The following is a 13,668-nucleotide window of genomic DNA, read 5'->3' as shown; positions in this document are numbered from 1 at the left end:
GGTTTAATTTAGTGAGAGTAGATCATCATGCCCTCTTGTATTTCTTTAAATTCGCCCAACAAAAGAAGATTGGGTGGCCAACACGATCAAGCAGTACATTTTGTGGGAGGAGAGGGTTTCACTTTGCCTAAAAATCTTGCATTGTGCCTTATTTTTGCTATCTGCTTGGAATAAAAGTTGAAATTGGTAAAATCAAATGGGTATATTGCTGTTCATTTTGCTTGCACGCAACTTTCGTATACTGCGGTGCATGCTTCTGAGATCAAAAGTTAGGGCTGCAAACCAGCAAAGTCAGCTTTACCAGTCAAGAGATTGGGTATAAAAGCAAAAGCAGCCGTGTATCCAATGTTTAGCCTTAACCAAAGAGAAGAAGCTGATTATTTTCGTCCTTAATAGGCCTCACTGACTTCTGGCTGATTCTGACCCAGTTCCAAAGGTTGTGCACAGATAGCTACCCTGGCAGAAATACAGCATGCCCTGTCCTTGCAAAAGATAGGCACAATTGCGGTGTATCAATTTGCTCTGCATTTTAATTTAAGGGGAGAATTGTTTATGCAAGTCAATGTATCAAAAACAAAATATTTTCTCTGGTATTTATGTAATATAGTAGTTCAGGAGGATCATTCCACCCAAACACAAAAAAATACAAGCCGAATTTATCACTAAAGCTTGTAAGGGAAACATGTAAGTTAAAGCTAGAGTGACTGAATTTATTACTGGAAGCACTGAAGATCAAAGACTATAAAACAAAAAAACAAAATGTAAATTAAAAAAGATAAGCCTAGGCTTGCCTTCAACTTTCTGTATCTTTCCTACAGCATGTTGGCGCAAAGGCATAAGCATGAAGCATTGGTAAAGCCCTGAGAAGCTGTGGCCATGGTAACATTTTGTTACTTTCTATATACTTGCAATATTTTAATTAACCCTTACATATGAATTTAATAGAACAGCATGTGTGCTTTCTAACAGGTAAATGTGCTTAGAACATACATAGAAACCATTTTTAATTGTAATACACATAACGAATCAGTCATACAGTGGATTTCTACTACATTAAACTGAGCCCATTGAAAATCAATTATTCTGTCCTTGAAAGGGAACTATTAGCTATTAAGGTAGCTTTTAAGGAACTGAGACATTTTTATTAGGGGGTCCACATAGTACCCTTGTTAAAACAGACAGCCCAGTTTGCAAGCATTATAGTCGCAAGGCTATATGGGTATACTTTTTCAGCAGGATGACTTTAACATAACATACTTACCAGGTTCTCAAAACACTGCTGTTGGTAGCCTGTCCAGAATGTATCCTGACAAGGAAAGTTCCCTATATAACCAAAGGATTTTATTACCAGAGAACATTTCTATAATGAGCTCCATCACTGAGCCTTTCTTAGATCAAGTTCTGGCAGAGACCAAGGAGATTTGAATGACAATTCAAATTAAGAAAAGTTTCATTTTTGTAAATCAGGGGCTTCTAATTCCTGCCAAAGGCTTGCAAAAAAGTATTCCCACAGTTTGGCTATGACTCTGATGGGGGGAAATACAAAACAGGAAACCACTGAAGATATAGGGCCTGATTACAACTTTGGAGGGCGGTGTTAATCCATCCCAAATGTGACGGATATACCACCTACTGTATTACGAGTCCATTATATCCTATGGAACTCGTAATATGGTAGGTGGTATATCCGTCACATTTGAGACGGATTAACACCATCCTCCAAAGTTGGAATCAGGCCCATAGTCAGGAGAAGATTCTGGTGGCCATCTCTCCATGTGGACATAGAACACTATGTTCATTCTTTGGACACCTGTGCTCCACTAGAGCATCCTCTTCTGCATCCTGGCTTCTGCATCCTATACTGTGACATAATGAACCATGGAAGTCTTTTCCATAGACTTTATAGTGGATTTTCCTAAATCTACAGAATGTAATACCTTCATGCTTACGGTAGATTATTTCGCTAAAATGGCTCATTTTTCTTTGTTGACTAAAATACCCTCAGCGTTACAGATAGCACCCATCTTCCTTTCTGAAATGATCAGACTCCATGGACTTCCAACAAAGATCATTTCTGATAGGGAAGTGCAATTTCCGAATTTTGGACCCAGCTTTTTCCTAAAATCAGCATCCACAGAGCTGTCTCGTCTGTAGTTCATCCTCAGACCAATGGCAGATAAGTTGAATAGAACTATGGAAGAATATCCTTGTTGTTTTGTTAATGCCATTCAATTCAATTGGAAGGCTTAACTTCTGTTTGTGCAGTTTATGTATAACAAGGCCAAACATCTATCCACTTTATATAGTCCTTTTTTTCCTAACTACAGATACTATCTCACAACCTGCCCTATTTATTCCTCTTCTGAAAACCAAATTCCTGCAGTTTAAGATTTTCTTCAAGACCTAGAGAAGATTCATAACAATCTTACCGCTAATTTGAAAAAGGCTCAGAAAAGATGACAGAGCATAGAAGGTTGACAACCTTATAAATACAAGGTCTGGCTTTCTTCTAACAGTCTACCTACTTGAGTTCACAGATCCATGTTATGTCCAAGTTATGTTGGACCCTTAATAATAACTCAAATTATAAACCCTGTAAGAGTATTCTTAAGATTGCCTTCTTCTAGGAATTTTCATCCTTCTTTCCATGTGTCTTTACTAAAGCCTTCTTGCCCTATATATTTTTTGAAGATCCCACAACTTCCCAAACCTTTTTTTGAGGATGCTGACAAGAAACTTCTAGCAAATTAAATTTATGACTTCAGAAACTTTTGTGGTAAATTGTAGTAACTGATACATTAGTGACAATGTCTTCTTTGTGGCAGTTCCTGTGAGATAGCCGCTTCAGTTAGTGCCACTATTTTAATGTAATCCATTGTTTATTTCCGAATAAACGTTGCACTTTGGAGGTGGGGAGTGTCAGGCTTTTACACATCACACATTCACCTGAGTTGGCAGCATTCAAATGCAGCTATATTATTTGTCGCTACTGGGGTCCCAGTCACAGGGGCTGAGGAGGATGGGCGCTGCTTTCAGACTGGCTGGAACTTGGAGAATAGATTTGTGTTTCTAAACATAGGTGGCTATTTCTCTACTCCTGTTTTGTTACTATGTATGTTTGCATCTCTATTTTGTGGGTTGAGATTCCTTCTTTGCACTGCAATCAAGTCCTGGGAGATCTGTGCCTGTCTTACCTTTATTATCTCTTTCTTCCCAATCCAGAATGGCAGAAAGGAACTTCTGGTTCGTCTCCTTATTTTTTGTATTATAAAGAGACCTTGTAGAGGCTCAATCATCATGTCGCAACAAGGATGCATTGTTGTTCACTCTGATCGGCCCCGGGTTCCTGACTAGCTCCTTCATTACCTTTGCTTGGTGATCTTGCTTTACCCTGATCTAGAGGTTTTTTTTTTACTTATAGATTTTTAACTCTGCAACCTGCTGCTCTCAGTTCTCTCTTCGGTATTTTTTAGATTCTAGTGTCTGCCCATCAATTTGGAGTCCCAGCAGGCTGAACAGAGTTTAAAGCCATATCTAAGAACCAAGCAAAGGACTTCAACCTCTACTGCAACTCGACCAGCCCTTGACAGGTACCAGATACTAGCTCTTTAAACTGGTAGCCAGTCATATCTAGTTAGTGTCTATTAATGTGTGCTTCACACACTGTTCATAAATATAGGCTCCTTGTATCCTCCTTACGCTCCTGAACAGTGCATGCACTCAAAGTACCACTAGTGCCATCTTTTCACACTGCTTATCAGTGTCAGTTTCCCAAGCTTCCCACAAGCTTCACACACGGTCCACCATGACCAGCTCATTATTCTAGCCAGATGTGGCTACTGTTTATGCTGCCGAGCTGTGCCAACTCCACAATGTACGCCTGCGGCAGGTGATCCTGGACCCAATCTCCAGTGGTTCCCAACCATTTGACTTCAGTGGACCCCCACTTTATCATTACTGGAACCCGGGGACCCCGACTGAGTCAATACTAAAAGCTGGGGACCTAATATTCAAATTTCTAAGCAGTCGCGGCCCCCTGAGGAGGCTTTGCGGACCATCCAGGGGTCCCCGGACCACAGGTTGGGAACCACTCAGTCTCATGCTACTCTCCAGCACAAAGCTGACCCAATCCACCCACTGGTCTCACATCTGGCAGGAAAGAAGTGGAGGGCTTGCCCCAGACCAGACCTGGGAAGATTTGGGGCAGTGTGAAGGGCAGAGCCCTTACTCGCTGTTCCATTATTTCCATTTTCCATCACTAAGCAAGAACGAAAGGAAGTGGAAATAGGGCTGCAAATGTTCCTAATAATTAAAAGCCACATAAACGTCTCTGAAGCGTGGCAGGAGAGGGCCAGGGAAGTTTGGTTTTCCGTTCCATGACTGAACACACAGACTACAATGTGCAGGTGACATCAGGCGGTGTTTGCTTCCCCGCACCCACTAACTTATTTTTTCTAAAAATAATGCATGGTCCAGAACATACGCCGCTGCATTCACGGTCGTTTTTCGAACATGTTGGTTTGTGCCTCACAAAGAAGCTTTCGGAACAAGTTCTTCCGGTTCTCAGCGATTCTGTCTCATAGCACACCTGGCGAATGTCACAACTGCTGGCCTGATGGACCGCGTGGGGGCCCCGCCCGGGGGTTAAATCAGACACTGCAATCTGATTTATGGTCCCTGTGAGCTGCAGGTGCTCAGCGCCGCGTGCATGCTCAGGCAGGAAGAGGCAGAGACGATCCCGGAAGTAACCACTCCAGTGCAACATGGATGCGTGAAGGGGGAACGGGTCAGGCAGTGGCGGCAGACGTGGGGACATTCAGGACCTGCTACAGCAGTGCAAAGAAACTGGTCAATCCCAACTAGGGTGACCGGAAGTCCCGGATTTCCCCGGAGAGTCCCGGTTTTTGAAGAAGTGTCCCGGTGTCCCGACACATTTCTCAAACCTTAAGAAATATCCCGGTTTTTGGGCAGTGTCCGGCTAGTTCAATAAAATGTCCCGGATCTTCAGTAGTGTGTGGGTTGAGCATGTGCATTGGGGTAAACTAGATGTGCTCATGCTCACTTTTCACAGCTGGTAAAGTTGTGATGTCACTTTTGTTGGCATTGTAGTGAAATGGGAAATCCTATAAAGAGAAACATTTTCTCTCTGGATTTCCCTTCTCTTTCTACAAGCAGCAACAAAGTTGTTGTGCCAGCCATTGGAAGAAGAGTGCGGCCCTGCTCCTCTCCAGCCACCTGCGTGACCATGCCAATCAAGCAGCTGCCAACGGGGCCTGGAGTGGAACCATCCTGCGTGACCCTTCACCAGCCTACCAGCAGCATCAAGACTGGACTCAGGGAGAAGTTAAGGAAAGCTTTGGGGGAACATGAAAGAGAAGGGGTGGAGGGAAGCCCGAGACAGGATTACATGTGGGTTGCCCGTGATGTAGGCTTAGCATCTTACACACTTTACACAGTTAACATGTTCCAGTGCTTTTTCAAAAAGGATTTTGTATAGCAGTAGGACGCTGCCTGAAAAGGTTGTTTGCTGACTCCATTGAAGTGTTAATACACATTGCACACATCTTTCTCAATTCGATTACGTGTCAAAGTAAATGAACGTTGTACCTGCCTTCTTAATTGACATTTTTAATGAACTTTTTAGGATATAGCAATATGAACTTAATATCCTCCCCTCATGTTTATGGGTTATACAAATACCAAAAACAGAGCCCTGAGTAGAATTATATTTTGCTGTCACTGGGTGCGTTTGAATGTTTAGCGCCCAAAACCTGCATTTTTATTGCTGTGCATCACGTGAAAATGGCACATGTGTACCTGTTCTGGTTTGTTTGAAGAGAGCGAGGCATTTTGCACTGAGAACATTACTACATTTTTTTCATATTTGCAACATACTGGGGAGATGGTTTGAACAGACTGCCCTGGGCTGTGCAAACAGTGTGATCTTTGCTAATTTGTCCTTGTGCCTGTATGTGTAGTATTACCTTTAATAACATTTTGGGCCAGATCTACAAGAAAGTGGCGCATCGGTCCAGATGCACCTCTTTTCTTGCGCTGCCCTTGTCCCACCTAAGGAGGACACCATGGTTGCTCCGTATTTACAATACGGCACGCCATAGTGCTCGTTTTCACAATAGTGACATAATTTAGGATGCTATTATGGCACTTTGCTGGACTAGCGCCATAAATTATGGCGCTAGTGCATTAAAGCACTAGGGAGGCCCATAGATTACTTTGGGCCGAGCAGGCATTAAAAATAACAGAAAAAATGTCACAATGAAATCTTGTCAATTTCATTGCGACATTTTTTGCAGCCTCCCTGCGTGGGAATGCTCCCCTGCATACATTATACCTGCCGTAGGTATAATGTGGGACAAAGGGTTGCTTAGTGGTGCAATGCTAGCATTGCGCCACTGTGTAAATATGGTGCAGGGGAATGGCCTCCTTAACGCCACATTAGTGTCCTCTGATTTATTGTCTGTAATTCTTCATACGTGTCTGTGGAGGAGACTGTCATTGTAGTCCCTTTTCTATGTCTATGACATCTGTCAAGTAGTTCTACTTTTATGTCAACGATTGCGGCAAACTGTAGTCCTACTTCTATGTCTAGGGCCTGTCCCGTTTTTTTTGTTTTGAGAATCTGGGCATCCTACACATAGCAACAAGCATTTGCAATGCAATAGGTCTTGCATTTGCTTGAGTTACAGCTGTTGGTGGTGTAAATGCATAACTGGGCGTTTCTTGCCACATAAATTGGTCAACACTGCAGCATAATTTGGTCCCCTCTGCCACATAATTCCAGTGGCCCTGCATATAAAAAAAGCACTACCATTTACCTTCTTCCTCAACCTGTAGCACAAAATGAAAATATTGTTATTATTTATTATTATTATTTATTATATGTTTTTATATTATTATTTTGGTGTCCCCCGCAACCTAGTGTGAGGACCCAGAGGTGACCTAGACAGAAAGAGCACGTCATGACACCACAATAAAAATAGCATTTGGAAGAAACATGGTCATGTAACCAAAGAGAATAGGAGAATGTAATGCAATCTACCCATATGTTTGGCCCCTAGTGGGCGTAGTGCATCACACATTTTGAGGCCTACTAGAATAATATTACAAACAAGGCCCTTGAAACACAAACTACGCCCAGCTGTAAAACAAAAGTTCCAGGAACGAGAGGGCTTAAAAAGACACTGTATAGAGGGATGGGTTATTATTTTGAGCCCCCACCCTCCCCCACATCCTAGAGTGGGGACCCAGAGATGACTTAGACAGGAAGAGTGCATTGTGCTGAACGTTTTGATGGTGGTCCCATTGTCCTAGGACCACCATACAGTGAGTTATGGGCAAAAATGTTTTAGAAGTGCATCTAGTCAGCCCCTAGAGAGAATCACCTCATGAAAACAGAATGGCAGAACATAATGAAGGTATCCATATATTTAGCCCTTACAGGGCGTAGTGCATTAGACATTTTCGGGCCTCGCAGGCCTACTAATCTGGTGCAAATTATGCATTTGCTAATTTGCAAACCCCGTGCAATTGTAAATTACCAGGTTGCCAATTTGCACCCAATTCTAGCACGACACTGTGATCTGGCCCCAAGTATTTAGCACATGAGTGAAGCAAACTAGGGTGAATAGAATGGGGTCTTCAGGTGACGAATGGGGCAAAGTTGGACTCTAGCTATTTTGTGACATATTCTTCTGTTTTCTTTTGCTGAAGAAGTGATTATATAAATGAATGAATTGCTGTATAGCAGCTGTGCCAACTGAATCTCGTCAATGTCAGACTTAACCGAAGTAAGAGTGGCCAAAATTTGACCTAGTCCACCCAGAAGCACCCGGTGCATCTTTCCACAGCACCATTGGTCATGTAATGTAACAATGTCTATTTCCCCAACGAAGAATTGTTGGGAAGGTGCAACCCCACATTGGGGAAATCCAGCTCACTTTGCAAATTCGCATTTTTTTGTCCAATGAGAAAACATTTTGCCTGTGGAGAAACCCTTTTTCCTGCACTCCCACAGTCTGGATATGTTCTGTTCCCCTTCAGATCCTAGAAGGGGATTCACTCCAGGTTGGCAAAGGGTCACCCTCAGCCCTCTTCTGGAGCAAATCTATGACCATTGCCAGGGTGGGAAGGCATCAGAAGAACTTTGTGAATGTCCACATAGTCATAGGTTTGTGGGCGTTCACAAGCTCCTTATCAAAACTCTCTTTGATCCGCCCACTCCCCTCTGTTTGCAACAGGTTTACTAATACATAAATGCATGCAGACATGACATACAAATATATAGCACTAAACACATTTATGACTGCCTGGTGTCATTTTGTGGACAGTGGACTAGCGTCAATGGAGGAAATTCCAGCCCTAAACTCAGTTTTGTGGCCGTAAATCGCTTGGTGAATCTGGCCTACCACATGTTTCTACAGTGCATGACATATAATGAATAAGGTCTGAGTAAAACTGTAAATTGGTCGTGAACAGGAGACTCCACTATGGTGTGGAGCATGCTTGTTAAGTTTGGAGAAATGGGACCAAGTAGGGAACTCAATCTAGGAGACCAGTTGGGGAGTGACCACATAATACTACAGGCAGCCTAGGCAAGAGCGGAATCATTAAGATTTTCCCAGAGCCAATCTCCAGCACCACAGACCTCTTTGCAAAACTGCAACCTTATTGAGAGGGTGAGTAGGGTCCAGTGATGGATGGAGGACCAGAGGGATGCGTGAATGGCACCTACAGACCTAGGCGTATCAACCAGGCTGTGCCTGATCTATGTAAATTATTTACACAGGGTGTCTTACACAACAGACAGCTTATTACAGTGGGTGGGGTCCCCTCATTGACTGCTCCAGATGTCATTCGATGTGGCTGATTTATTTCACAGGGTACAGGCCTGATGAGTGATACAGGGCTACTGCTCACCATAGTCCAGGCAGTATCTAGAGGTCTGATGGCCCTCAGATCCCTTTCCTGGGCTTGGCATGCTAGAGATTTTGGAGGACATTAGCGGTTTTCAGAGAAGGAACTTTGCTTGGTCTGGGTACATTGCTAGCCAACAGGGACATGATTAAACATCGGAAACCCAAAGAAGGTGCCTTAATACGGACATGGATGAGGGGAACGGATTATTGTTCCATACTGGAAGAGCTGATATACCGAGCAAGTTGATGCCTGTGCAAGCATGGTAGGAATGGGGCAATGGTGGGGCTATTTTCATGTATAGATTGCATACTATTGTTGCATTCTGGCTAATGACTACTAGATCTATTGCTGCTGTCATGAGACACATTGGGCAACTTATATGCATGTCCTGAATGAAACGTTGTTTGGTTATAAAATCATTAAAAATAATTGAGTAAATCAGACAGATATGCACAGGTCAATCTACATGTGTGACAGAAGACAAATGCACAGTTAGTCTGAAAATGTGCCTCAAGAAACATGCCCAGGTCCCTCTACAAGTAGGACTGAGGAGGCATGCACCGGTCTCTCTGCATTTTCATCTGTAGTTGTGACTGGGGAGACATGCACAGGCCCTGCTTTCAGTGTGACTGAGGAGACATACGCAGGACCCTATGCAGGTGTGACTGAGGAGACATGCACAGGTCCCGCTGTCAGTGTGACTGGGGAGACATGGACAGGTCCCGCTGTCAGTGTGACTGAGGAGACATACGCAGGACCCTATGCAGGTGTGACTGAGGAGACATGCACTGGTCCCGCTGTCAGTGTGACAGGGAGACATGGACAGGTCCCGCTGTCAGTGTGACTGAGGAGACATACACAGGACCCTTTGCAGGTGTGACTGAGGAGACGTGCACAGGTCCTGCTGTCAGTGTGACTGAGGAGACATACGCAGGACCCTATGCAGGTGTGACTGAGGAGACATGCACAGGTCCCGCTGTCAGTGTGACTGGGGAGACATGGACAGGTCCTGCTGTCAGTGTGACTGAGGAGACATACGCAGGACCCTATGCAGGTGTGACTGAGGAGACATGCACAGGTCCCGCTGTCAGTGTGACTGGGGAGACATGCACAGGCCCTGCTTTCAGTGTGACTGAGGAGACATACACAGGACCCTTTGCAGGTGTGACTGAGGAGACATGCACAGGTCACGCTGTCAGAGTGACTGAGGAGGCATACACAGGACCCTTTGCAGGTGTGACTGGGGAGACATGCACAGGTCCCGCTGTCAGTGTGACTGAGGAGACATGCACAGGTCCTGCTGTCAGTGTGACTGAGGGGACATACGCAGGACCCTATGCAGGTGTGACTGAGGGGACATGCACAGGTCACGCTGTCAGTGTGACTGAGGAGACATACACAGGACCCTTTGCAGGTGTGACTGTGGAGACGTGCACAGGTCCCGCTGTCAGTGTGACTGGGCAGACATACACAGGACCCTTTGCAGGTGTGACTGAGGAGACGTGCACAGGTCCCGCTGTCAGTGTGACTGAGGAGACATACACAGGACCCTTTGCAGGTGTGACTGCGGAGACATGCACAGGTCCCGCTGTCAGTGTGACTGGGGAGACATGCACAGGTCCCGCTGTCAGTGTGACTGAGGAGACATAAACAGAACGCCATGCAGGTGTGGCTGAGAAAACATAAACAGGACATGACGTGTGATAGAGGAGAGATAGACAGGTCCTTCTGTAGGTGTGACAGAGGAGACATGCACAAGTCCTTCAACATGTGTGGCCGAGGAGATATACATATGTTTCTCCTCAGGTATGATTGAGTAGACATGCATAGGACCCTATGCACGATGTGAATGAGGGGAGGTGAATGGACGCATCTACAAGTGTGACTCAAAAGACATGCACAGGTTATCTACATATATGACCAAACAGACATGCATATGTCCTTCTGCAGGTTTGGCTGGGGAGACACACACAGGTCCCTGTATAGTTGCAGGTGAGGAACCATACACTGGCCATTCTAGACATGTGCCTGAGGAGACGTGCAACAGCCTCTTCTGACCTTAAAGGACATACACTGGTCCCTGTAAGGTGTGACTGAAAACACATGCACAGGTCCCTCCTCTTGTGGGAATGAATGGACATGCACAATTCCCTCTGCATGCATAACCGAAGAGACATACAGAGTTCCCTCGACTGGTGGAAACATGCAAAGGTCATTCTACATGTATGACTGAAGAAACATGCACAGGTCCCTCTAAATATGTGACCGAGCAGACATACACAGATCCCTCTGTAGGGTTGACTGAGGAGACACACAGGACACTATGTAGGTGTGACTGAGAAAACCTGTACAGATCCCTCCGTCAGTGTGATTGAGAAGACATACACGGGAACTTCTGCTGGTGACTGAGGAAACATGTACATGCCCCTCTACTAGTGAGACTGAGGAAACATGAGCAGGTCTGGCTCTATGCATGACCGAAGAGACATACACATGCCCCTTTGCATATATGACTGGGGAATCATGCACAGGCCCCTGTACATGTGTGACTGAAGACACGTGTCCAGGTCGCTCAATATGTGTGAACGAATAGACATGCACAGACTTTCTGCATCTGTATCCGAAGAGACTTACACAGTTCAATCTGTTGGTATGTTTGAGGAAACATGTATGACTGAAGAGACATGCACAGATTCCTCTAAATATATGACCAAGGAGACATACACAGGTCCCCTGTAGATGTTACTGAGGAGATATGTATAGGTCCTTCTACATGTGTGACCAAAAAGATATACACGTTCCTTTGCAGAAATCACTGAAGAGACTGTGTGTCCAAAGAGACATACACATCTTCCGCTGCAGGTGTCACTTAGGAGACAAGCACACGTACAAGTTAAACTGAGGAGGCATGCAAAGGTCCTGTAACCAAAGAGACATACACATGCTCCTTTGCATGTGTCACTGGGGAGGCATGCAGCGGCCCCTGTACAGGTGTCACTGGAGACATAGGCATAGATAGGCCCCTCTGCAAGTGTGACTGAGGAGACATGCGGAGGTCCAGCTACATGTGTGACCGAAGAGAGACACACAGGTCCCTCTGCAGCTGTAACCGATGAGACATTCGGTAGTCCATGTACAACTGTGGATCAGTTGACAGGACCAGATCCCTCTAAAGGTGTGAATGAACAGTCGTGGACAGGCCCCACTACACATGTGTGAAAATACATGCACAGCTCATTTACTGGAGAGACACGATCAGATCGCTCTGCAGATGAGACTGGGGAAGGCTACAGAGATCCCTTCTCAGATGTGGACGAGGAGACACACACATGTCCCTCTAGAGGTGAGACTGAGGAGACATGCTCAGATCGCTCATCATGACAGGCTTGAACGGACGTCTTTTGCAATCGCACAAAACATGAGTGTTCAGCAGAGAACCAAGCACCAAGATAATGCAACATGCAACGTATGCAAGCAGTGTGTGTCAGTAAAAAGGGGGCATCCATACATGTGCCACTTACGGCCATTCTTAGTACCAACGGGGCTAAAGCAACTCTGCACTGACTTCCTTGTAGCCCATACTTGTACAACACTGGATGACTTGTTCCTAAGATTTACACGTTTTCGTGTGCACTGCAGCAGAAATAGTCCTTTCACGCTAACTGGCGGGAATTGTGAACGCTGGGTCACCCACTGCGCGTGCATGTCCAGCGTCTCCCCCAGGCTCCCCTCCAAGTATGTACTAGATAAGGGAACCGGTGAACGCTGGGATCCTCGAGCGATCTGCCCAGGGTCACACATCGTGATCCGGTGTACAAAGAAGATAGGATTACCCCTCAAGTCCTCTGGTTTTACAACTTTCATCTTAACTACTAGACCGCGCCTCCATCCTCGCACCCTTTGGGGTGCCGCCACCTACAGGTCTGCCGGGAACCCCACAGGACGCAAATAGTTTATCCGGAGCTGGCAGTGCCTAGGGCACGGGAGGTGGCAGCTTGGCAAACAGCTAAAGCCCCATCAGGGGTTGACATGCCCTGTAACTGTGCACGCTGGGAGGCGAGCACGGGAAGCCAGCGCCACTCACTTGGATAGCGGTAGTAGAAGTCGTTCTCGATGTCCGAGGCGCTATGGTTCTTGACGTGGTGGTGCCAGTCCCGGGCGTCGGTCTCGTGGTCGTAGCGCACAAAGATGGCAAAGAGGATGATAGTGATGCCCTCCAGGATGGCGCAGATCACGGGCAGCTTGACCCGCATGTTGGTGGAGTAGCCGGTCATCTTGCGGGGTCACGGGGTCAGGTGCCAGGGGTGATAAGACGCTTTGCAAGGCTGGTGCAGACTGGTGACTGGGAGAGGAGCCCCGGAGCAGACTGAAGGGCTGCAGTCAGGTGGCTCCTACTACTGGCGGGGGCTGGGCTCCATCGCACCGGGTGCCTCCCCCCTCCAGTCATCCGGTCCACCGGTCCGGCCCCGCCCACTCCGAGGTGAGGCGAAGTTACAAAGGTCCTCGGAGCAGACGCCGAAACCATATCTGCAGCTGCCAACTGTTTCATGCAGGAAAAGTCCCCTGTTATGCACGGAGAACAGCGCTGTAACTCGATCTGTGAAAGCCAGGCGCTGTTTGTGAATGCACATGAACTTTGCTGAATTCGTGTGAAATTCTTAAACAGGAGTCCTCACAGAGCAGGAAGAAGTCTGCTTTCATTCATTTACTTATTAGTTAATTTTATATAGC

At 45.9% G+C, this 13,668-nt stretch overlaps 1 protein-coding gene across 1 annotated transcript in view; it reads right to left on the bottom strand.

Annotated features, from left to right (window-relative positions):
- Positions 1–13,335, bottom strand: part of RHBG (Rh family B glycoprotein) — a 54,088-nt gene extending 40,753 nt beyond the window's left edge. Inside the window, exon 1 of the mRNA XM_069218299.1 lies at positions 13,022–13,335. Within this exon, the coding sequence (XP_069074400.1) occupies positions 13,022–13,211 (190 nt within the window). The 5' untranslated portion in view covers positions 13,212–13,335. The remainder of the gene's footprint in view (positions 1–13,021) is intronic.
- Positions 13,336–13,668: the final 333 nt, after the last annotated feature.

The sequence above is a fragment of the Pleurodeles waltl genome, chromosome 12 (assembly GCF_031143425.1).
Source record: "Pleurodeles waltl isolate 20211129_DDA chromosome 12, aPleWal1.hap1.20221129, whole genome shotgun sequence".
In the NCBI taxonomy this organism is placed as follows: Eukaryota; Metazoa; Chordata; class Amphibia; order Caudata; family Salamandridae; genus Pleurodeles; species Pleurodeles waltl.
This window is presented reverse-complemented; position numbering and strand designations above follow the sequence as displayed.